This window comes from Mytilus edulis, chromosome 10 (genome assembly GCF_963676685.1).
Source record: "Mytilus edulis chromosome 10, xbMytEdul2.2, whole genome shotgun sequence".
Taxonomy (NCBI): domain Eukaryota; kingdom Metazoa; phylum Mollusca; class Bivalvia; order Mytilida; family Mytilidae; genus Mytilus; species Mytilus edulis.
Window position 1 is genome coordinate 23,482,323 of NC_092353.1, and position 24,013 is coordinate 23,506,335.

Below are 24,013 nucleotides of genomic sequence, written 5' to 3' on the forward strand. Positions count from 1 at the left end.
AACACAATATTCGTCTGTTCGTGTTACATGTAGTGACAAAGTACTGACTACAGGGCTGGTAAAATTTCGGGTATTAACAGTACACCATCAGAGTCAATGTATCTTCCTTGGGATTTTTTTTTAATTATTTCTTTGATTTGTTTCTTTGTTTCATAAATAACTAACTATAATAGTATAACTGTGAAATAATACCATATATACCTACGGTATAATTGTAAAAATGTTACCATACAATGCTATAATATTAAAGAGGGACGAAAGATACCAGAGGGAGAGTCAAACTCATAGATAGAAAATAAACTGACAACGCCATGGCTAAAAATAAAAAGACAAACAGACAAATAATAGTACAGAAGACCCAACATAGAAAACTAAAGACTAAGCAACACGAACCCCACCAAAAACTGGGGTGATCTTAGGTGCTCTGGAAGGGTAAGCATATCCTGTTCCACATGTAGCACCCGTCGTGTTGCTTAAGATATAAGATTCGGTTACAGAGGTTTAAATTCTGGCTCTATTGTACAGCTAAAGGGTTAATTATTATAATGCTTCTAGCATGGATGCGATTTATTGATTTGACAAAAGCTGTTTTGTGCTTTCCAGCTATCTATTGATTTAAACCATTTTTAATTGTATTTAAAGATTATGTTGTGCTGTTACACTACTGTCCCAGGTATTCACACTCTTAAGCCCCTCCCCCCCCCCCCAACTATGGATATGTCTGCATTAAACCATTCGGTGTTTGTCGTTGGATCGAGCCCGTCAAAATTGTATTCCTCTTTTGACTAATTTCATACTTTGTTCTGCTGGACCTGTTGACTACGGTATCGGTTTGGCTCGTTTTTAAATGCAGTGTACGGTAACCATTAATTGCTCACATTCACCTCATTAAAATTCTGGTGGATCGGTATCTGATAGCAATCATGGTACCTCATCTTTTTAATTTTCCTCCTAACGAACTTTGTTCATACAGTATTTAGACTAGATTTACATTTTTTTGGGAAAGATACTCAAATATATCCAAATATATCGAGATAATTTTCGGCATTTATTTTGTAATCCTATGTTTAGTATCATACCATGACATTGCTTTAACATTAAGAACACCCATTTAGCTGTGATACTGTGGAATCAAGTAACATTGAAATCTGTAACGAATCTTTGGCAAACAGAATAAATTTAGGAGAAATTGACCATACATACATCAAATCAATTCAAATTACACGTGTATAATTCTCCCGGTTTCTATATAACTATTATAAGTTAAAACGATTTAATCATTGATTATTGAAGCAAACCAATAAAAGTACTCTCCTAAAACTCGTACGAATTCTATTATGCGAAATGTTAAAGTAGTTAAAGCCTTCTTAAGATTAACTTTACCAACAAATTAGATTCCTTTTCTGTAGAAATTTGAACTTAAGATAGATTTTTGTATTATGATATCTATTACGCGCAGATGATTGTTATATATGAAAGAAGTTGATTAAATCATCAGTGTATTTAACTATATAATGTATACCGTGTATAAATTTGTTTTCCGTAAAAAATGCAGCAAAGATAAGAAATTAAAGTTCCTTTGTACTGGTGTGACAATACATATGGCTATGTCACGAAGTAAATAACGCGTATCAATTCATTTTTAGGACGGTATTTCATAAATAAAATTAAAAATAAATAATGATATCAGTTTATCTTAATCTTAAATTATTGACAACAAAATTGTTGAAATTATAACCGAATTAATGTTCTGAAATACAAATGATTCTATCATTTATATCATAATAGATAAGTAAAACGCAGTAAGGATTATACAATTATCTTCAAATCTTAAAATTATATTTTTATCATGAATATGACTAATATAAATCAAGATGACATTCAATATCTATTGTAGCTTTGTGCATGAACGTGCTATGTAACGTGGATGTTTTGTTTACTATTTGTTTACTATTTAAATCTTTTTGTTTTTATTTACAACTTGTGGATTTGTTTTCAGGCATTTTTTTAGTTTAACTTAACTAAAGCTACCCAATAAAACTCATTGACGAACAAGAATCGACATAGAATGACATGCTTCAATAAACTCATCATAGAAACCAGGATGAACATTTTACATTTGCGCCAAATGCGCATTTTGTCTACAAAAGACTCATCAGTGGCGCTCGAATGGCCAAAATAGTTCGACGTTGAAGAGCATCGAGGACCAAAAATTCCTAAGATATTTGTCAAATACAGCTATGGTAATCTATTCTTTAGGTAGAACACGTGAATGAGAAAATAACTTGAGATCCATACTTCCTTTTGAGCCTGGAGCTCATGCGAATAAACTCATCATAGATACAAGTGATCCAGTATCCCTACCACAGAATCTCAGAGCCTTGTGAATATATCAGTTAAGCCTGGAGTCCAATCAAATCGCACTCAAAGGCCTGGTTCCCATATTTCAAAACCATAAACGATTAGAATAGAATGGAATCTTTTGTACTTGCGGGATTTAAATTGTTTGCCGGAAACGTTTTTTGATAATTTCTTTTATATCAACTCCATTTCTTAATGTACTTTTAGTATATATACAAATAATTGACGATTCAGAAATCCACATATATGTTACATGATAGTTCGAAATGTTCTCAAGTATATTGTTTTGTCGTTTTATCGTCATATAAGACGCACACAAAACCAAACCATGGTTCACAGGTCTTCCTTTATTTTTTTTTTATCTGAAACTAATTGATAACTGACATTATGCACTTATTCATCTTTCTTTAGATTTATTTAATGACCGTTTAAGTACCTTTCACCCGAAAAAAATGACAGTTCCAAGTGAACGAAGTCATGTTAAGGTGGCCGATCGAAAACACCAAAAAACATTTAATTTTATAAAAATCCAGATTTGATTTGCGATCAATTACGAAATAAACTTTGACATTAGCCGAGGTCTATTTTGAATAAATATAAAATATTGTAAAATTGGATCAATATTGTAATTCATATTCTGTTATATATGAACTTTATAAACTTACTTATATGTACAGTACTTATTATAAAGATGCAAAAACATTTTGGCTGATAACGTTTAATATTTGTTTTTTATGCATACAAATTTAACAAAACAGAATCTTTTGATTGTGTTATTACACGTTTTTGTTTTTTCTCAAATAATTATGACTTTTGAACAGTATTTTAATATTATATATATTATTAAGTATTTGATATTGGAAATATTCAGATAATCATTCATTTGTTGTATGTCTGCGAAGTGACACACTTAAATGAAAAGATTAAATTATCGCATTGACCAACGAGAGGACAGAAGTTTTTAAATTATATGTTGCAATATAAATATAAAAGAGGATTTGTGCGAATGCATTGTTATCCCTATACTTGCCCCATGGCAAAATCGGTATAAGTTAGATAACTGGTTACAAGCTCATGTAAAACTCTACAATTACTCAAAAGGTTGACATACTTATCATATGGTTTTACAATTATTCATAAATTGACATCCGTCATTCATTCATTTCTAGAATCCTGTTTGTTTTACTTCCAACGATACATATAACCGCAAACTGTTAGGGTACTTTTTGAAAACCTGCTATTCTTAAACTACCAATACATTTTTTTTTCAATTTGGTTTTTCAACTTTAAGTACTCTTGATTAAAGTACATATCTAGTTAGCTTTGCGACAATCAATATCTATTCTTAATTTATTGGAAATTTATTATGCTTGCAATCACTTTGTTAGTCTTTATCACCATTAATGGTAATGATTAATGTTATTCCTAACAAATTTTCTTAAATCAAAAAACAATAAATGGTTTTAATGTCATCATGATATTCAAGAAATAAAATGCCACATTGATATATCCCGGTAAAGATTGTTACTGAGGGAAGTTCAACCCTGGATGAGTTGTTCCAAAAACAAGAACTTGCAAAGTACAAGGAACTAACCAATGTATCAATTAAAATAACAAAAATACCGAACTCCAAGGAAATTCTAAATCAAAATCCTTCATCAAATGGCAAATTCAAAATCTGAAACAAATGGCATGCATATGGATAACAATTGTCATATTCCTTACTCGGTATAGGCATTTCTTATGTAGAAAATGGTGAATTAAATCTGGTTTTATATCTAGCTAATGGGCTGTTCTTTTTATATATTGATTCTATTCTTTGTAACTCACAGGTTCGTTATCACAGAGAACCAAGGGATGAAACAAATAGACACTGGGAATGGTAAAACAATCCGTCACAACCTACTTATTTAAAGTATACAGCATATCTACAGCTTTGGGAGAATGGTCTTTTCTAAATATAGAAAAGCTTAAACACTAAAGACACCAAGATACAAAATATTAGTTAATTTATATAGGAATAAGTATTATTTATTTTTGACCAATCAGATATTTCCCCCTAGAAAAATACAAAATCAAAAACCATAAGTTGATAGGTAATAATTGTTCAATCAAACACGTATATTGTAAAGCTATAGTCATAATAAACCAGACGTAGGTCAGATTTCAGTGGACTAGTATAACTGAAACGGAACCATCAAACATCAACAGACTAAGATGCAGACCCAGGCTATACTGATAATGTGCTGTCAGAAAGTCAAGAATTAAATAAAACATTCTTCACAAATATATCAGGTTTTATTTACTATACTTCACGTTAAAATGCCAGATTTTAATTGGCTAATATGAGGATGACGATTTACTCTATCCCATGGCTGAGCGGGAGAAAATTTGTTAAATGTCATCCTCTCGTGTTAACCAATAAAAAATCGATAGTTTAAAGGACAATGAATTGAATTTACAACAAATAAGTAAAGAAAATGCTCAAGTTTTACGTTTTCGCTCAGATCTTTTTCATAGACTGTCAAATAATGAAAATAAATCACCTTGCTTCACTTCTTCTGTTGATTTTTCTAATATCAGTAACATTGTAATGTAACGTCAAATTAAAATACTTAAAATTGAATATTCAACAGTGAAAGACAATAATGATAGGACATTCAGTAAAATCGATTAAATAACCCATTAGTGAGATAGTGATAGAGCAGATTGGTATCCCTCGAAAAATCGTTATAAACATTGGCTTCGCCTCAGTTGACAATGTTTTCTCGGGTTAACAATCAACACTATCGTCCTCTCAGCTATGTGTTATTCATATAAAGACACTCTGACAGAGCTAGATATTTTCTGTACAAGGGGAAGTAATTGGAAATTACTTTTAATTATTTCAGAATGTCCTCTGGAAAGAGGAAATGTTATTATTTGTAAATAAAAAATTCTGTTAAACACTTTTTTTATTGGTAAACATGTTCAAGACAAGACAATTTCACTAAATATTCTTTCAGCAACAGTTCTGAAACAATCTAGATATTACACGTTTCTCCCGCTGACCGGCACATTGAATATACCTTTGACCCCTCGTCATTCAAAATTCACACTTTTGATTTGATATTGCTCTTACTGTTTTCTTCTTGTTCTCATGCACGTCATAAAATTCAGACACTCGCTTCGAAAACATAGAACTTGATATTGTGAAATGACCTGAATATATCTTAACGGAACAATAACCAATCGTATTTTGTTAATGGCTATTCATTTACATTTTTTTTTATCTTTGAGCGCAGCTTCTTTGACGTATACCCCAAATTTATTAATCTACCTTAAACAAATGGATCTTCAACAACTGTACACGGCAAAATGTCAACCGGATACCACATAAACCTTAACAATCTACTCGCATATTTCATGTTTACTAACGGAACTAAAGAAAATACATCATCATCCGTACGGGTTTTAAGATTCCACATCACATGCTTAGCAAACAATAAGCCCTTTTATAGGTTTTAGCAAAAACAATTTCGTTTCAGAAAATAAAGACAGAGGAAGTAATGTTTCACCTAAAAAAACTGACAATCCATTATTTACTGACAATCAATTATTTCCTGAAAACATAAACAAAAAAATATTTCGGGATTTGTTCTTATCTTACTGCTTGAAAGGATGGAACATGAATTATCTACAACGACATTAATTTTGTTAAACAATTGGAAAGAAAAAGAGCTGACCGAGAGATAAATTGGTTAAAGCTAACAACAGGTTTGCGATGTCACAAGTCTACAAAAAAGTGTTAGTAAAAATAAAAATCTACTATATCGCTATAACACAATTAATCTAAAAATATAAAAACTATGATGGGAGATAATACAATAAAATATTTGGTGACCCGCAAACCTTACATCGCACTCTTTTGACCGAAAAATGAGATTTATCTCTTGTTACTTTCCCCTGAAATGATTAAAGTCTTATACATGTGCAAACTGTAGAAATGCAAATAACTACGCCTCATTTATAATTTAATTATTTAACCGCCACCTAAGCAAACGCAACATATAGTTATAAAAAAAAGTACAAACATATATGAAAAAAATATAAATAAATATCAATTATCATAATTGTCATTCATTCAACTAAGTAACCATACATGTACTTAACTATGATATGTTTCAAAACGTTAACAAATTTAAACAAAACAAAAAAAATCACTTTATAAGGAATACTACCAAAGTAGTTATAAATTCCTAACTTTTTTCCATTAACAAAAATGTATATGCATTTCTTCCTCAGTCATAATAGTATTGGATTACAACATCATAGAAGTCCGATATATCAGTGAATGCAATTCACTACACACGTGCACATAGACACAAATCATGCCACACTTAACCTTGCGGTCACTAAACTTTGGAGTACGATTATTGTTCGCAGACTCAGGAATGAACCAATTAAAAGTTGTGTTTCGAGCACAAATTTTGTACTCTGACTTCTGAGTAAAGATTAATGTCTGGGATCGCAGTTGTTCCATTTGGTTTAATTTGATTAAAAATTTAAAGATACAAAATGTTTCAAAAAAATACAAAACACATGTTAAATCATTAGCCACACTAACAAAACTACGGGAAAGATTGCAATCAATAGTCGTATAGTGCTTGTTTGTCAACTGTATGATATGAAGGTGGAACATTTGGTGAAGGGTATATTTCATATGCATCAAACTTTATTCCATCCTGTAATTCGGCATCCCCTTTTCTATTACTTGGACCAACTGACCTACAAAACAAATTTCATAAATATATAAAAACAAATGATAGCTTTACTAATGGATACAACATGTTTTCTTTCATTAGTTGTATTGCTGGTAACGATGACAAAGAAACGTAACGAAAGAAAGCAAAATCATATATTTAATTGATTTTTTTATTGAATCTGAAAATTAATATAAATACCCGTGATTATGTTTCATAACAACCTGCATGTTAAACTTGATAAGCTTATATACTTGCGTAAATACAACTTCTATTTTAATTGCATCATTTTGCATATTTATATAAAAAAATATGTTTCAAAAAATTTGTTTTAAGTCCACCTTATATAGATTTTGCTTTAATACTTACTTTGATTTTTTGTACCACTTGAATGCAAGGAAAATGATGACACAGATGATAACTAGACCAATCACTACCCCTACCAACCAAATCAAACTTGCAGTAGTTGCATCTGAATCGGTAGAGCATTGCGAACTTGTAGAACTATAGCAGCTACCATCAACAACACAAATATCAGACTGCAATTAAAGTTAAAACATGTATACTGTTGATGATATTGCATATGACTTATAAAGACTCGGTCAAATAAGATCTTCTAAAAAAAACCAAATCAAGCTTACAATCGGGGCTATTTTGAGTATAAAAAGGTACTATCTTTTATAAACATGACAAAATCAAAGGAAAAAGAAATGTTACCTCCAAAATGTACGGATTATAAGCATGATTTTAACTCTAATATTTGATCCTCACTCAAAACGTCTCCCACAAAATTGAAAACTATTTAAAATATACATATACTCCGGAAAGGATAGGTCATAATATGAAAATAGACCTTTGTCAAATGTTGCAAAATGTCGAAAAAGGCATTTCTTTAACAGTTTATCAGATAAAAAAGTATTATTACCCTTAGTTGACAAACGACATTTGATCCATTTGTTGTACATGTATAACACGCCGAATCATATGATGCAGTTGCAACAGAATCACTGTATGTCACGCCATCGTTTGTTACAGAGACAAGCTGGAAGGTCAAGGTTGAGGATGCTGTTGACCTTTTCTTGCGACGTCTAGATCCGGTTGTTAATGGACATTTTACTTCCCCGGCATCTTCCAGTATACCAGTGGTAGTAAATGATGTTCCAGTGGAAACTAACTCATTATTCACATTCTGTTAAATACAATTATTTATTTATTTCTTATAATATTGACAAAAATATTCTGATAAAATATTAAGTACACACATGTTTAACCCCGCCGCATTTTTGCACCTGTGACAAGGCAGAAGCCTCTTGTAGTTTTTGGTAGTCTTGTGTTTTTTTAAATCGTAGTTTATTTGTATATGTTTTACTTTAGTGTGATGTCGATTTTCACTGAACTAGTACACATTTTGTTTAAAGGAAAAGCTGAATCCCCCAGTCCTTTGGTCGAGTTGTTTTTTGACAAATTCCACATATCTATTCTCAATTTTATTTGACACTTCATGTTTGTAAAATTAAGACAAATAATATAGCAACAGCTTGAAATTTTTCAGGAAGTAAAAGAATGTTGTTAGAAGAAAGATCTATTAATGATTCCCTTTTTATATAATTCAATGATAGATTTTTATTTTTAAAAAAGTGTTTTACTCCAAAAATGTATCTAAAGAATTTATTAAAACAAGGAAAAAATAAAAAATAACAGTAATTCGAAATATAGTTATGATTAAAAAACTTCGATCAAACTAAGTTTGGACGCCTTTATACATAACACAATGGTTTTGTTATTATTGTTCTGACTTTCTATTTTTAAAAGATTTATAAACATTTCATTCATCTAAAAAAATCATATACTTATACTTACATTTGCAGTTTCAATACGGCAAAGTAGATTAGCTGATTCATAAAAGTTTTCACCATAAATCGAGATATGTCCACATGAGCTAATAGATTTATCACAAAACGATTCATCCGAGATTCGTTTTACTACATCGGGACTTGCAGTCATGTTTACTCTACAATCTTTACCCGCAAAGCCCGTATGACAGTTACAGATTTCTGCAGAGGAAAACAGCATACAAAACATATGAACAACGTATGAATTACACGTACTATAGTTTTATTTCATTTATTGTATGAAAATCACATTGCGTATGTTTATTTTTAAACAATATCATATATTATTTGTAGCACTGCCTTGATCATTGCAATTCATATTATTTTGTGAAATAAGACTATGAAGGATAACTTTAATGTAATGTAGCAATGTAAATTTTGTTTTTATATTGAAATGTCATTAAGGTCAAACACATAACGTTTAGATCAATTGAATACAAATGATAATGCAAACAAAACAAAACAAAAAGAAATAAAACTCTGTAAATTTCAGGAGTTATATATATAAAACATTATTTATAACAGAAAGAGGAACTTTGAAATGTTGAAGATCAGGTTATGTGTCAAAAATACGAATATTTTTTTCTAATGTAAGTATGGATAAAATAAAGGATGAATTGATGTGTAAAGTTGTAATTAAAGGAGATATTGAATATTTGTTTATGAGAGAGTAACCTTATGTCACAAAAAAATAAATAGAGTCCCTCTATTGACAACAGTTTTGTGTGTAGAAAACTGTATTACCAACAGTGAAAAAATTTACCTGCCTAGTACTAATTTTACTCGAATTTATGTTTTAGTGTTTTGTCTATTATCTTTTAAGATACTGTGAAAGTGAAAGCTTATAACCTACTTTTTACACACTCTCCAAGTTTCTTTCCTTTATATTTGCAGTCAAAAGGACAGACATTGTCATCAATAAGTTTAGCTACGCTTTTGTCATCATCCTTCCATAAGGTATTATTTGTTCTGATTTCATTCGCACATTCTGTTGTTAACACTTCAAACGACACGTCCATGTATTCGTCTGTTCCAGAAAGCTTTTAAAAATTTAGATCTATTATTACTTATGCATCACACATCTTAGTCTTTAGTTTTCTATGTTGCGTCAAGTGTACTATTATTTGTCTGTTTTTTTTTTCATATTAGGCCATGGCATTGTGAGTTTATTTTCGATCTATGAGTGTGACTGTTCCTCTTGTATCCATCGCCCCTCTCTTTTGAACATTTGCAATAACGTAGTAGTTCTCCCGAATTTCTATAGTGGTTGTCATTGCATTTTTTAGGAATGTTGTCAATTTTATGACTTTGTATTGACAATTTGTCTATTCTATGGGCTTATTTTCAAAAGTAAAGACCAAGGAAGCAAAAACGAAGTACTTTTTTTGTATATAAATTGCTACGATATTATTCATTAAAGATGAATTGAAACCATTTGTATCAGTTTTATTCATATATAATACTTATAAACGTTTCAACGTTTCAATATTGAAATGCCTAGTAAAGTATTAGCGAATGATCTACTCGCTACTATTTGCTTTACAATAACTTCCTATATTTGCAAGAGAAAAAATATTCGTCATGTTGGTATCATGAAAAAGAAAATGTGGTATCATAGCCAAATGAGACAACCCTCAACCAGAGACCAAATGACATAGAGGTCAACAACTACACCGTACGAATTTCAACAATAAACAAAACTTATACTGCGTTATCAATGTTGCATGTACTGTAAAACAAAAACCAAATACTAGTTCAGTACATTTTCAGACACAAAGAAAATATGTTCTTAAAATGGGTACATTTTCGAAAATTGCTGTTTAATGTGTGTTACGATTAATGATATGTATTTATAGTATGTGGTGGTAGATATATCCGAAAATATCACTCAAACACTCAATTATCCTGTACAATGTAGTCCGTAAAACATTATAATAAAAAGTAAAATCACAAAAATACTGAACTCAGAGGAAAATCAAAAACGGAAAGTCCCTAATCAAATGGCAAAATCAAAAGCTCATAAACATTAAACGAATGGATACCAACTGTTATATAGCTGACTTGATACATGCATTTAATATCACTTTAAATCTGTCATACACTCGTACCGACATATGTCAGTTTTTCAGTTTCGTGCCGATTATCTACTTAAAGTTTCTTGTTTTCAACAGCGCATATGTTGTTCGCCTAAAATATTACACAATAAAACTTTCAGTTAATGTTTATCTTGATATAAAGATGGAATTTATGTTATAACAGCGAACTGGGTAGATATTTATGTAACGCACTGATGAGATTATTGAGTTATTAGTATACTTGAATCCTAAGGTAAAACATTTGTCAGAATAAGTTATTATAACTTGTAAATCTATGGTTCTTTATGTATAAACAATGTGTTTAAATGATGCGCACTCTAATAAAGTTCAGATGCTTGTATTTTAGTAATCTCATGATACTTTATCTTCAATTTATCGACACTGATAAACATATTATTTATCAAAGATATGTGTAATGCATATAGTCTACGTACCTGAATGTTCTGAATGCAATTTGTAATAGCAGCAGTAGTATTGACATTTGACAGTGATGAACAGGCATCAAATAATATACTAGACTGTTTAAAATTATTATTACATGCATCTTCTGCACTAGATGCATTCCAACCATTTTTCCAATCCATGCTCTAATAAAGATAAGATATCTATTGTCATTTATTACATAATTACACCTTATATAAGAAAGATTTTGATTGGTTGGTAGCCAGTGTATTTTTCGCATATTCTAACATTTTTTCCTCATTTTTAACAAATTTGCAAGTTTTTCACCACTGCCGGTGAATATGCCTCAAATACCATGGTATTTGCCATTTTGGATATTCCTTTTGTACCCTCGCGAGCGTATTCCCGCCAAAAAATTTCAGATATGACGTTACATAAACAAAGCAAGCTAACGCGTATTAGTACATGTATAATTTCCGCAGTAAAATCCACTTATTTATTCACAAAAGTATATGCATAAACATGTTTATGAATTACAGCTTACAAGTAGAAAAAAAAGATTTAACTTCAACTGTACAAAGAGTTTCAATCAATATCTATTGGGTGTAATTAAACAGATATATCATGTTATAGAGGGGTATTTTGCGAGAAATACCAGCCTTGGGATGGAATTTTCCTCGCTTACCGGCTCGGGAAATTTCACAGTTTCTTGACTGGTATTTTTCGCAAATACCCCTCCATAACATAATAATATACTAGTATCTGTTCATAATCATATTACTTCAATAAAAATGTCATATGCTATAGGAATCAATGTAGGTTGAAATGTTGTTAAAATGTACCTAGAGATAAGCTGTTTTATAATTATTCATTAAAATTGATTGTCAATCTTAATTCTGGAAGTATGACTTACACACTGTGTCTAAACCACACCGGCAAAATTTGCTCGGACTCGATGGTATCTAACATCCGGCACAATGACGGAACACCAATAGACAAAAGAAAGGTGGGATCTCCTTATTTTTTTATTTTTTTTATGATATCGAAGAATATATATACATATACAACTATTTTCTATTGTGAGATGCAATATTTTCTACAACCGTTCTATATTAACGGAGAAATAAGTCAAAATGCATGTCAAAATGACGAATTGAGTGAACCTTGCCTCGAAATCGTTTAATTTCTCGTTAAATTGTTCACATTGTACGGAAAGAAAGGTACGGGAAGATAGATATTAACACGGAGATTGCAAATTTAGTTATTATGAGCATCTCCATAATTGTATCTCTGTGTATGGAACGAAAGAAATGGGTCATGTCAAAATGGAACTGGCCGGTTTCGTCAATGTATACAACCCGGTTTCGTCATAGATTTCAAAATGCATAACCCGGTTTGGTCAAATAAAAAAATTCATAATCGCATTACATTATAATTGATTATTTAACTTCAGCGTTCAAACGGAGTTTTGTGGGTCGTTGGAAAACAAGTTCGTTCACCGGACAACGGCTTATTATTTATATGAGTCTCAGATTCAAATAAATAATAGGCAAACACTTGAAGTCCTACTCTTATAGAACAAAAATATTTTAATTTACTTTGCATTCCGAAATTTTTTAACAGCATATTGAGATTAAAGCTCTCTAAATATGCGTTTTCTATATGAGTTATTGGAAAATATGTTGAACATGTTTAAACTTGAAATTAAAGTTTACGGTCTTAAAAATCGAAACACACAATTGATATGTGATTTTCTCGCACAAAAGGATGGACACCTTTATAAGTAATCTAATCATTCTATGTATGTAATCTTTTCTACAATCGTTAAGGGATAATTTTAACTATGATACAAGTTTTGGCACACATCGCGCATTTACTATACAGGCTCTGTCATCGGACGAGTTAAGGTTTTTTCATCATTTTTTATTATTTGTACTTTTGTTGTACTGTTTGTGTCAGCGACAACACTTTGACTCAGTCCATTCCCGAATCACACGTTTGTAATTCCATGGTTGTCTTTGGTTGCTTTATACCATATGCGTTTTGAACATAAAATAGGCAGGTAGTTTTCTTGTTTGAATTGTTTTACATTTATAATTTAGGGCCCTGTTATAGCTTGCTTTCATGCAGTTTGAATGTTTTTCTCATTGTTTAAGGCATACGATGACCTAAACTTGATTAATTCAACATAATTTTTGTGTCTAAAAGAAAGTTGTCTCATTGTCAATGTTTATGGGATAAGTGGTTACCGTCACTTCTTCTTAATAAGTCATTAGACCTAGATATAAATGACGGTCATGTTTTGCAAACCAACTTTTATTCACATTGAAAATACAAAATTGTCAGATATTGTTTTCGAAAGTTATCTTGAAGTTTCAATTGAATTTGAACTGCACAAAAAATGAATTTGAACTGTAAAAATAATGTGAAAAACATGCCTATGAAAATAAATGTGCCTACCAGAAACGGGAAGAAAGTTACAAATCTCACTGCTATGTTATGGATGCTTAAGTGTGAAAACTCGCTTTAGTGCGCAAGTAACACAGTATATATAGTACCAGAAAATCTGGCAGGACTGCATGCATGATTAATTTGTGCAGAACAGTATAGACTATAGTCGGTTTGGGACTGTTCGTCAATGATTGAATGCATAAATGTATTAATAATTGATAGTAAATATTGTAAACTAAGTGTATATAATATAGTATAGTAAATTAAAATCATGGCACAATCAAAACACATCCTTTTATTTTTCATCTTTACATACTACTATTATAAACAAAGAAAATATAATAATGTTACAAAATAATTAGATACCAGTGTTTGCTATTCAGTATTTATATTCCGTTTAAAATTAGTTTTGAAGTTAAGTGAAATAAGGGATACGCCTTTCATTAGGAAAATGTGTATTATCATAATTAACTATGTCCAAAATAATATATTCTCGAAAGACAATGTTCAGATCCGTGCCAAAGTTTCTTTTCATAAATTGTTTGTTAAAAAAACCCAAAAAAACCGGGTGATATATATAGACGAAACCGGGTGATTGTGTAGTAACAACATTGACGAAACCGGTTTATTTTAATTTGACATGACCTTTTTCTTTCGTTCCATACACAGAAATACAATTATTGAGATGCTCATAATAACTAAATTTGCAATCTCCGTGTCAATATCTATCTTCCCGTACCTTTCTTTCCGTACAATGTGAACAATTTAACGAGAAATTAAACAATTTCGAGGCAAGGTTCACTCAATTCGTCATTTTGACATGCATTTTGACTTATTTCTCCGTTAATTTAGAACGGTTGTAGAAAATATTGCATCCCACAATAGAAAAAAGTTGTATATGTATATATATTCTTCGATATCATAAAAAAAATAAAAAAATAAGGAGAAACCTACCTTTCTTTTGTCTATTGGTGTTCCGTCATTGTGCCGGATGTTAGATACCATCGAGTCCGAGCAAATTTTGCCGGTGTGGTTTAGACACAGTGTTACATTATCAACAACAAATCACGATAAGAAAAACGTATTTTGTGTATGCATGTATTCCAAACGCAGTCTCAGTTTTACCATTAGTAAAAAGACCAAAATGTAGAGTATAAATGTTGCCAAAAAACATTTACTGTAAGTTTTCATAAAGATAAAATATTATTTAAAAAGCTGTATACAATTGTCATTTGAGTATTGTTATTGAATTAAAAAACATAGAAATTCTATTTTACAATTAGGATGAAGAAAGCTTACAACTTCTGGACGTTCAATGTATGCTATTTCATCTGCAGGTATATCAAATGACTCTTCGTCACCTTCGTCGTCGGTAGAACGCTTCGATCTCACCGAACAAGATTTTTTATTCATATCTAATGGCGGACAGACCGGCTGGCTTTCTTTCCAAGAACAATCCATTTCTGATGATAATTCTCCAAGTGTCTGGCCGAGACATGAACAATACATGAACGACTGCACCATCTTTTCTGTTCGAGTTTTACTGATAAACAGGCTCTCAGTATCTGGAACACTGCAAAAAGATGTTTCAATAAAAAAAATTAGAAAATTCTTTTCCCTAATTTTAAACAAAAAACGGCTAGTAAGAGTCAAAAGGAATATTTTCGCTATTTGGATTAAATTTCTCTAAATCAAATATTATTTGCGTTAGTGTTCATATTCATATGTCGAATCTTTATTTTATAAACATTTAAATATCACAAAGGATAAATTATCTGTGCTCTTGAAACTTAACTTAAAACTAGTCAAATGATAACTTTCAAAATTACTCTTTTTGAATAAAAGCGCATTATCTAACTACAAGTATTCTAGACAGGAACCTGATGTTCAGTAGTTGTTGGTATGGTTCATAAGTTGTTTTTCGGTTCTCACTTTTTTTTATATATATAGATAATACCGTTGGTTTGATCTGTTTAAAGGGTTTTACACTAGTCTTTTGTGTAGCCTTTATAGCTTTCTTTTCGGTGTAAGCCAAGACTCCGTGTTGAAGACCGTACTTTAACCTATAATAGCTTATTTTTACAAATTGTTACTTGGATGGATAGTTGAGTCATTGGCACTCATAACCCATCGTCTTACATCTATGAATTACTTAAATATGTTTTAAACTTATTAAACAGCTATACATTTTGAATTGATAAAATTATCAAGCTTCTGTTAAATCAAAATATTTCGATTTAATTTCTTCCACATGTCACTGTTAACGTTAAGGTTTCAACATCATTAGGCAAAGTAGCCCCTTTTAGAGTTTGTGGCGTTTCTGATTCTATTTTTTCTATTATGTTTTTTTTCACTTCAGAACTACCGATCTGTTAATCAGAAAGCATTCAATTAAGAAAGGGTATGAAATACGACGTTCATAAGCGAATCTAAGAAATTAAGCATTCTTAATTAAGCAAATGTGATATCAAAGGAAGATTTCACAAATTTTTGCATTCTCTGTTATATATTAGATTTCTCCATAACAGCTTTATACGATATTTTTTTTTATTTTTTAATTGCGCTAATATAAACTGGTCTTGACATAATCAGTTTAAAACACTAAAAAAAATGACTTAAGGAGAAAAAAGGTAACGAAGAAACATTTTTCGATGAGAGACCGACAAAACTGTTGCAAAACCAAAAATCTTTAAAGACTTAAAACAATCTACAAAACACTGCATATTACTAAAGGATAAGAAACAGGAATTACACAAAAGTCCGGAAGAATTTGCAGGTCTTGTTGTTAAGGAGAGTCGATACAAGCTATAGGGTCATTCAAACTCGATAAATAAACTGACAAAGCATTTATAAAGTATATAATCATATCAAAATGAATAACTGCTTGTGAAAAAACAAACTGATAACGTAATTTTCCAAACACAATCCTACTGCACATCACAAGTTTATTATTTTTTTCATCGCTTATAGCATTTAGGGTGATAAGTTAGTTTCAACGGTTGATCTACGATAAAATTCTGCCTAATTAAAATTTACCTCCATGTTCTTGCAAAGTTGGTTGGTTCTTGATAATTGTTACCATCACGTCCAATAAATTCATCGTCATAATTTCCATTCCATGTTCCACAAAGTCCTTCAGTTTCGTTAAGGTCAGCTCGAGATAAGGTAATATAAACATTAAGCATTTTGTTTCCAGAAATCCATACATGAACCCGAGTTCCAGTTGGAAGTACAATCTGTTATGAAAAAAACATTGTGATTAGATTATCTGCAGAGGCAAACTAATCTCATTAATTTTTTTTTATCATGCTTATGAAGAGCGTTCTGTCTGAAAACTTTCTCTATGTATTATGTTGATGACGTCATTCCTGTGATATCAGGGTCGTATTTAATATCGTAGCGGCTACGTAACTGCTATCAATATCTATGTAGCAGCTAGGCTACCTACACGTCCAATAGTCATAAATCTACGTAGCCCTATGTAGCCGCTACGATATTGAACGCAACCTAGATTTTCAAATTATCTTCTTCACCTTGGCCAATGTAGATTTTGACTAAATGTATAAACTATGATATCTTTTTGATGACAGTATGTTGACCCTAATGTACCTGGTATAACATCCACGTTTTGATTTTTTTTCTTATCTGCATTTTGACAATAAATGTCGCTTCATTGAAGCTCGAGGCCAAAAATCCAAATCTTGTTAAAAACAAAATGATGAGTTGAAGGCTTCTACCAATTTTGATATGTTCATTTTGGGTGAAAATCGGTTTATACAGTACGTAAATTATTTTTTGAAAACACTTCACGTGTCAAACATTATTGATAATCAATTCTCCATAATTCTATAAGAATAAAAAAAAACATATTATGGTACCTGAACAATTTCATCAAAATAACCTAGAATTTTCTATATATATTAACCCAAATGAATCTGTTGAAAACGATCTTGTTCAAATGTAAACTCTGTATAAATGAGAGAACAAATAAAGGTTTTTATTTTGATAATTAGATATAGGCATTGTCCTCTGGTGTGTATATTATTTACATTATGTGTTTCCGGTTTTTGTAGAAATATAAAATAAGCGTGTTTCAGTTACTTAGTATATATACATAATAATCAACTGCAGTTAATTCAGTTATCTTCAAACAATTTTCAGAAAATCGATTCAGCCCTTTTCATTGCCTTTTCAGACAATTCAGTTAATGTAAACGTGAAAATAACAACTACTTAACAATCTGAATCGATCTTAGTTGACTGCAATTAAGTTGTCTGAACATTAATGAATTAATTGTATCGAATAAGTCGGCCTATTAATCAAAATACTGAAAAGGACTTATCATTCGATTTTCAAGAGCTGGTCAGATCTGTAAGACCATCTCAGTCCTAAATTTGTTCACTAGTATATCTGTAAAAAACTTCATATAGTAAATCTTATTTTAAAATATGTACCTCATACGATCCCCAACTGCTGTATACCTCCAAATATTCATTACCAATAGAGCATCCTAGTCTGCGCACGACCCATTTTGGAGGATTTCCACAACCATAGATGATGAAAACATCCGACGCTGCACGAATAGCTATTGCACAATGCTCTGTCCATGTGTGATGGCTTTCACGTCGTCTTTGTATGGTATTTATCTGAAATGTATGTTTATTTGAACAATAATGGCAAAAACTCATCATTCATTAAGAGATAACTCTTCGGGTTGTTCATTTATGATCAATTCAAACAAAATTGCAGAGGCTTTTTTGACAATAAACACTGTTGAAAAACTTTAACCCAAAACAATAAAGGAAAGAACAAGAAAAAAGTCCGAGAAACCCGTGAAAAAACAAGATGGATGAAAATATATCGTAAAATAATATATATTTATTTCCTCAAATTCTTTCGCAATTGACGAATTTTAATCGCCACAATTAATTTTATTTCGAAAATTACGAAAATGGCGTCCGCCAGCGGAAACCCTGTGTTTCAAATGGTAGTAAAAAGTTCTATATTTGTTAAAGTCATCGTAGAAACAAATTTTCACGTTTTACTGTTTAATCTGTTAATCGTGAGAGATAAGAAGACATAAAGATGAACCCAAAATATCAGTCATTCTTATTATGTAAACGAACAGTAATATAGCTGTAACAAAAATTAAAATTTGTGGAAATTGTAAATCCTTATTTTTTGAATTTCAAATTCAGATAAAAATTAAAACTAATTCTTTTTATTTTTTTGCGGTTATAGCTGTTATCTAGATTTACCTTCACCAGCAACACTCAAACGCAAACATATGAAAACAATCTTGTACATGTATTTAAAAACTACATGAAACTTTGCTTTACAATGATAACATTTGAAACAAAATCAAAAATTCAATGGTCTTGGAATCTCTTCAAAATATCGGTTAACAGGATAAAACGCGTTAGTGCAATCAAATTTGATGTAAGAGGTCAATACACATATAACTGTTTAGTTGACTTACTTCAATGGGCTTTGTCTTATGCCGATAAAGGGTAAATTCACCTTCATCATGGAAACCATACCATCTAAAAAAGAAAAACATGGACTTGTTGTGAAAAAAAAGAGTATACATGAATCTGTATATTAGTCTAGTTTTAAATCTAATTATTCTTATTTATTAAATACGTTGAATGTATAATTTATACTTGACTTATTCATTTATTGTAAAAATGAAAGAAACTAACTGGAAATACTAAAAATTAAAAAAAAAACAAAAAACATTGATCACGCAAGATATACTATTGATTAATGACGTGTGAACAGTGGTATACTACTGTTGCTTTTCTTTATACTTACTGCCAATCAAATGTAGAAAACCACGGATCTGATCCAGTAAAACAGGACCCATACCACATCCAATAATCATCTGTTACATTCTCATTTACTACACTAATCTGTGACAATAAACAGCAAGATATTGTACATTCATTGCAAAAAGAGCGTAAAAAAATGGTAAGGTGGTAAAATTTGTTTTTTGTCTTGGTCATTTGCATGAAAGACTTTTTGCGTTTCTTTGATATACATGACGTGGCTCTGTACTTATACATCCTGTCATATGCATTATGTTATTGTGCTATTGTATTTTTCTTTATGCTTTTTTTGCTTCTCTTTACATATTTGTTTGTTCTTATAGTGATACAGATTATAACACAATTTGACATTTTAACCTAGTATGTCTGTTTGTTTTGTTCACACATCGTTGTCAATATAGGGTAATTAGATGTGTCTGTCGTACAAGTAGGAGGTTAAGCTAGATATCAAACAAGGTTTAATCCACTATTTTCTTCATAAGAAAGTGCCAGTACCAAGTCAGGAATATGACAGTTGTTATTAATTCGTTTGATGTGTTTGAGCTTTTGATTTTGCTATTTGATTAGGGACTTACCGTTCAGTATTTTTACGATTTTACTTTTTATAGATGTGTTAACGTTATGGATGTACTCACGCTTATCTCTGGTAGAAGATAATTAGTCCAGAGTGAGTCATATGATGCACTGCTTACACGAAGTAACAGTTTTGCCTGGTATTCTTGATCTTGGGCACTATTGGCTGGTAAACTAACACTTAACTTTTGCCATTCTGTATTCGTCTTCCAACCGTCTAACACCAACCCACATAATGAAGGTTTTGTAAGGTCTGTAACTGATGAATTGCAGTAAACTGGAGCCCCGGATGTAAATTGTTCATTAAAATCAACCATTTCTATTGTAACATCGCATGCATTGCTACTTCCACCAATACAAGCCACTGGAACTGTTGACCAGACATTAATTTCTGCTGACTGTCCACTAGATATTGACATACTTTTGGGCCACACCTTTACGTAAAAAAAGAGAAATCAGAAAGGATCAAGAATTAAAATGATGAATAGGCAGATATATAAAGTGATTGTAAAGAGACAAGAGCTTTCAACACAACTAACCCAAACCAGGCAACGTGTGATCAACTTAATAACATAAAGATGATTACCGTCATCTACTTTATTTGGTCTTTTTAACTTATTTTGGATTCGAGCGTCACTGATGAGCCTTTTGTTGACGAAAAGCGCGTCTGGCGTAAATATAAAATTGTATCCCGGTATCTGTGATGGGTTTATCTAAAGACAACTAAATTTGCTCCAAATTCAATGATAAACCAGTATGTTTTTCTATTTTGGGATACATATTGTCTTGTATTCTATTTAGGTTCATTTGTGTGCAAGAACTTACCTAACATAGCCAGCGTTGTTTATTTTATTTAACATTTTTGTTTTTATCAGATTGTCAATTTTTCAATCACTTCTGGATTTGCAAATTTTTTTAGTCTCAATCATCACTGAAGAGACATTAATTGTCAAAATGCGCATCTGATGCGGTAAAATTGGAACCGTTAATTTTATTGATAATCAATGGTAACATATGTTTGTGGTTCTTGAAATCCTTTTTTTTAAATATTCAAATACATGTGTAACCAATAACTTACATCCATTCCAGCGAAGAATACGTCGCTTTCCACATAAGAAGCACCAGTGTCGGATGTATGTACCCGACCACCACATTTTACCTTCAAATATAAAGAACATTTATATTGTAGCGAAAAAGAAACGAACATTTGCCTATGTAGTATTTGCAATAAAACCCAAACATTAAAAGAAAATCCGGTCAGAGAAACGATTGATATGCTTTTTTTCACAACTGCATCAAATGATCAAAAGAAGGAACACCGACCTCTGGCATACGTAATACGATTTATAATTTCTCATTGTGTTGTGTTATATATGAAACTTCTGATTTATCTGAATATTTCACAATGATGTGCATGTCTACAAAAATATTGCTTTTTCATTACCGGGTAAGTAAAGGAGAAGTTGCATACCATGATGCGATTAATGTGGAATAATTGTAACGTGTGAAGTAAAAACATATACTGTATTTCAATTTTTTTTTTTTTTTTATTGTATTATTAAAATATGACATCTGTAAAAGATGTAAAGTCTTTTTGATTTGTTCCATACAAATTGTCTAATCTTACATTGAATCCTATCTTCTTTAGTCTACTGCTCCAATCACTACTTTTCAATCTCCCTGTCGTGTAGAGATCTGCTTTTTTTATATTAGATTTTACAATAACTTCATCGTCGTCAATCATCCATTTTACATCATAGGAATAGTCTTCCAAAAAAGATGTGTCATCCGTTTTCTCCCAATATTTACATTTGAACATCAACTGTCGGTCTTCAGAATTAGTATCATGTGATGGCACCTCTGCCTCGACATAGAGTCCTATATAACTATTAAGATCTATGTTTTCTCCTGCTAAAATAAAATAATGAAGTTGCTTTTGCTTTATGATTAGTTTGAATAGTTCAGAATTATAATTGATTTTAGTTCCATTCCTAAAATTGATTAACGTAAGTACTACATTAATATAATCAAATGTGTAACAATTCATTTTTTGGACGCAAACGTTTTTGTTGCAATATATGTAATACTTTATATGATCACTTGTTGTGATTATGTTGGAAAGTTGTTTAATATAAAAAGAGCGGCAACATATTCCGAAATATATTCCAACTCGAAAACGAACTGACAAATTAACACCGAAAGAAAAACAGCAGTAAACAAACACAACATAAAAGTATTCAATGCATGTATAGCATATTTAGAATTATAGTAGAAGTGTATAGGAGTTGTCAAACGATTTGAAAATTGATATCAACAAATGCCTTTGGAAAAATACAATTAAATCATAATTGCAACCTTTCTTCTGAAACCGCGATATATATTTCCATCCATTTGACATTAGTTGGTTTTCAGAAATATGTACAGTCAAGATAAAATAATTCGAACATACCATTAAAAGATGGAGTCGTTGATCCTTTTTCACCGGATGCCATGCCCTCTAAAACAAATAATAATTAAAATAATTATAAAAGAAAATGGCATTAGATAAAAATGAATACTAAGGTATGGTTAGAATTTTCAGTGAGGATTTTTTCGTAACCATTGTTTCGTTGTTTTCAAGTTTTAAATTTAACGTAATATAAGTTGTCTCTAACATGTATATACTTTTATAGTGTACGTGTTTATTTGAAGTTTTTCGCATATGATTTTATTTCATAATTTCATTTATCTATGTATTCATTTTATTATTAAAGAATTATAAGCAAATGTGTCCAATGTGTACGTGACAATTATGACATATGTCAATTTCTGTCCATTCGTTGAGTTACCTATGGGAAATATTCGAGTTAAGCAATGTTATTCTTGTTTAGTGTAAACTTGTTTCTCGTTTTTCGTTTTTATAAAGATTAGACCGTTGGTTTTCCCGTTTATCTTTACATCTTGCTGTTTGTTGTTAGCCAAAGATCTGTGTTAAAGGCCGTACCATGACCTATAAGGATTTACTTTTATAAATTGTTACTTGGGTGGAGAGTTGTCTCATTTGCACTTATACCACATCTTCCTATATCTAAATAGTTATTTATATTTTTCCTATACCATGCTTACCTTTACAATACCTGGCACAAGTATCTAGTGGTTTCAAATAAGCTACAATGTGTCCACTACAATATTTAACTGTAACATTCCAACTTTTTATACAACTTGAGGTAGTTCCAACCATACATGCTTTCATTATTGTCATTTCACCGTCAAATGATTTAGGATAATTTCCTGTTGATGTAAATATAAAATTCTCGTACATGAAACAGAAAAAAAATTGAAAATAAAACAGCCAACTGAATTATATACCATTTGAATGCCGCTAACATCTTTTAAAAGTCTTTTAGTTGTTTAGGGATGTTTTGTGCGTCTTTTTATGCATCTATTGACATTTTCCTTACAGTATTTTTCATCCTGAATTTTTCTGAAACAAATACTTCGATTATTTCAATACTGTATTGACCGGAAAACGGAAGCTTTTTTAAGTTAAAATATTGATATCTATTTCGTTTAGATTCGTCTCTGAAATGACTCGCACTTATAATGAATTGTAACGTTGTTAAATTAAAGATGCTGTTAATTTGTCATAGCCTTTGAAAGAAAAAATCGTAATAATCAATGTATAAAAA

General features: G+C 30.9%; 1 protein-coding gene across 4 annotated transcripts in view; it reads right to left on the reverse strand.

Moving 5' to 3' along the window:
- Positions 1–4,637: 4,637 nt before the first annotated feature.
- LOC139490667 (uncharacterized) overlaps positions 4,638–24,013 on the reverse strand; it is a 36,957-nt gene continuing 17,581 nt past the window's right edge. For 2 of the 4 annotated variants that reach the window (XM_071277580.1, XM_071277582.1), the window contains 16 exons: positions 23,451–23,615; positions 22,795–22,842; positions 21,973–22,253; positions 21,424–21,504; positions 20,408–20,779; positions 19,759–19,856; positions 19,424–19,487; positions 18,399–18,590; positions 16,981–17,180; positions 15,244–15,517; positions 11,526–11,678; positions 9,849–10,035; positions 8,964–9,157; positions 8,029–8,292; positions 7,473–7,642; positions 4,638–7,128 (listed from right to left, as the gene is read on the reverse strand). In XM_071277580.1, coding sequence (XP_071133681.1) covers positions 6,990–7,128; positions 7,473–7,642; positions 8,029–8,292; positions 8,964–9,157; positions 9,849–10,035; positions 11,526–11,678; positions 15,244–15,517; positions 16,981–17,180; positions 18,399–18,590; positions 19,424–19,487; positions 19,759–19,856; positions 20,408–20,779; positions 21,424–21,504; positions 21,973–22,253; positions 22,795–22,842; positions 23,451–23,615 — 2,882 coding nt within the window. In that variant the 3' untranslated portion in view covers positions 4,638–6,989. Of the gene's footprint in view, positions 7,129–7,472; positions 7,643–8,028; positions 8,293–8,963; positions 9,158–9,848; positions 10,036–11,525; positions 11,679–15,243; positions 15,518–16,980; positions 17,181–18,398; positions 18,591–19,423; positions 19,488–19,758; positions 19,857–20,407; positions 20,780–21,423; positions 21,505–21,972; positions 22,257–22,794; positions 22,843–23,450; positions 23,616–24,013 lie in introns of all 4 variants that reach the window. The other 2 variants (XM_071277579.1, XM_071277581.1) reach the window with 1 other exon arrangement.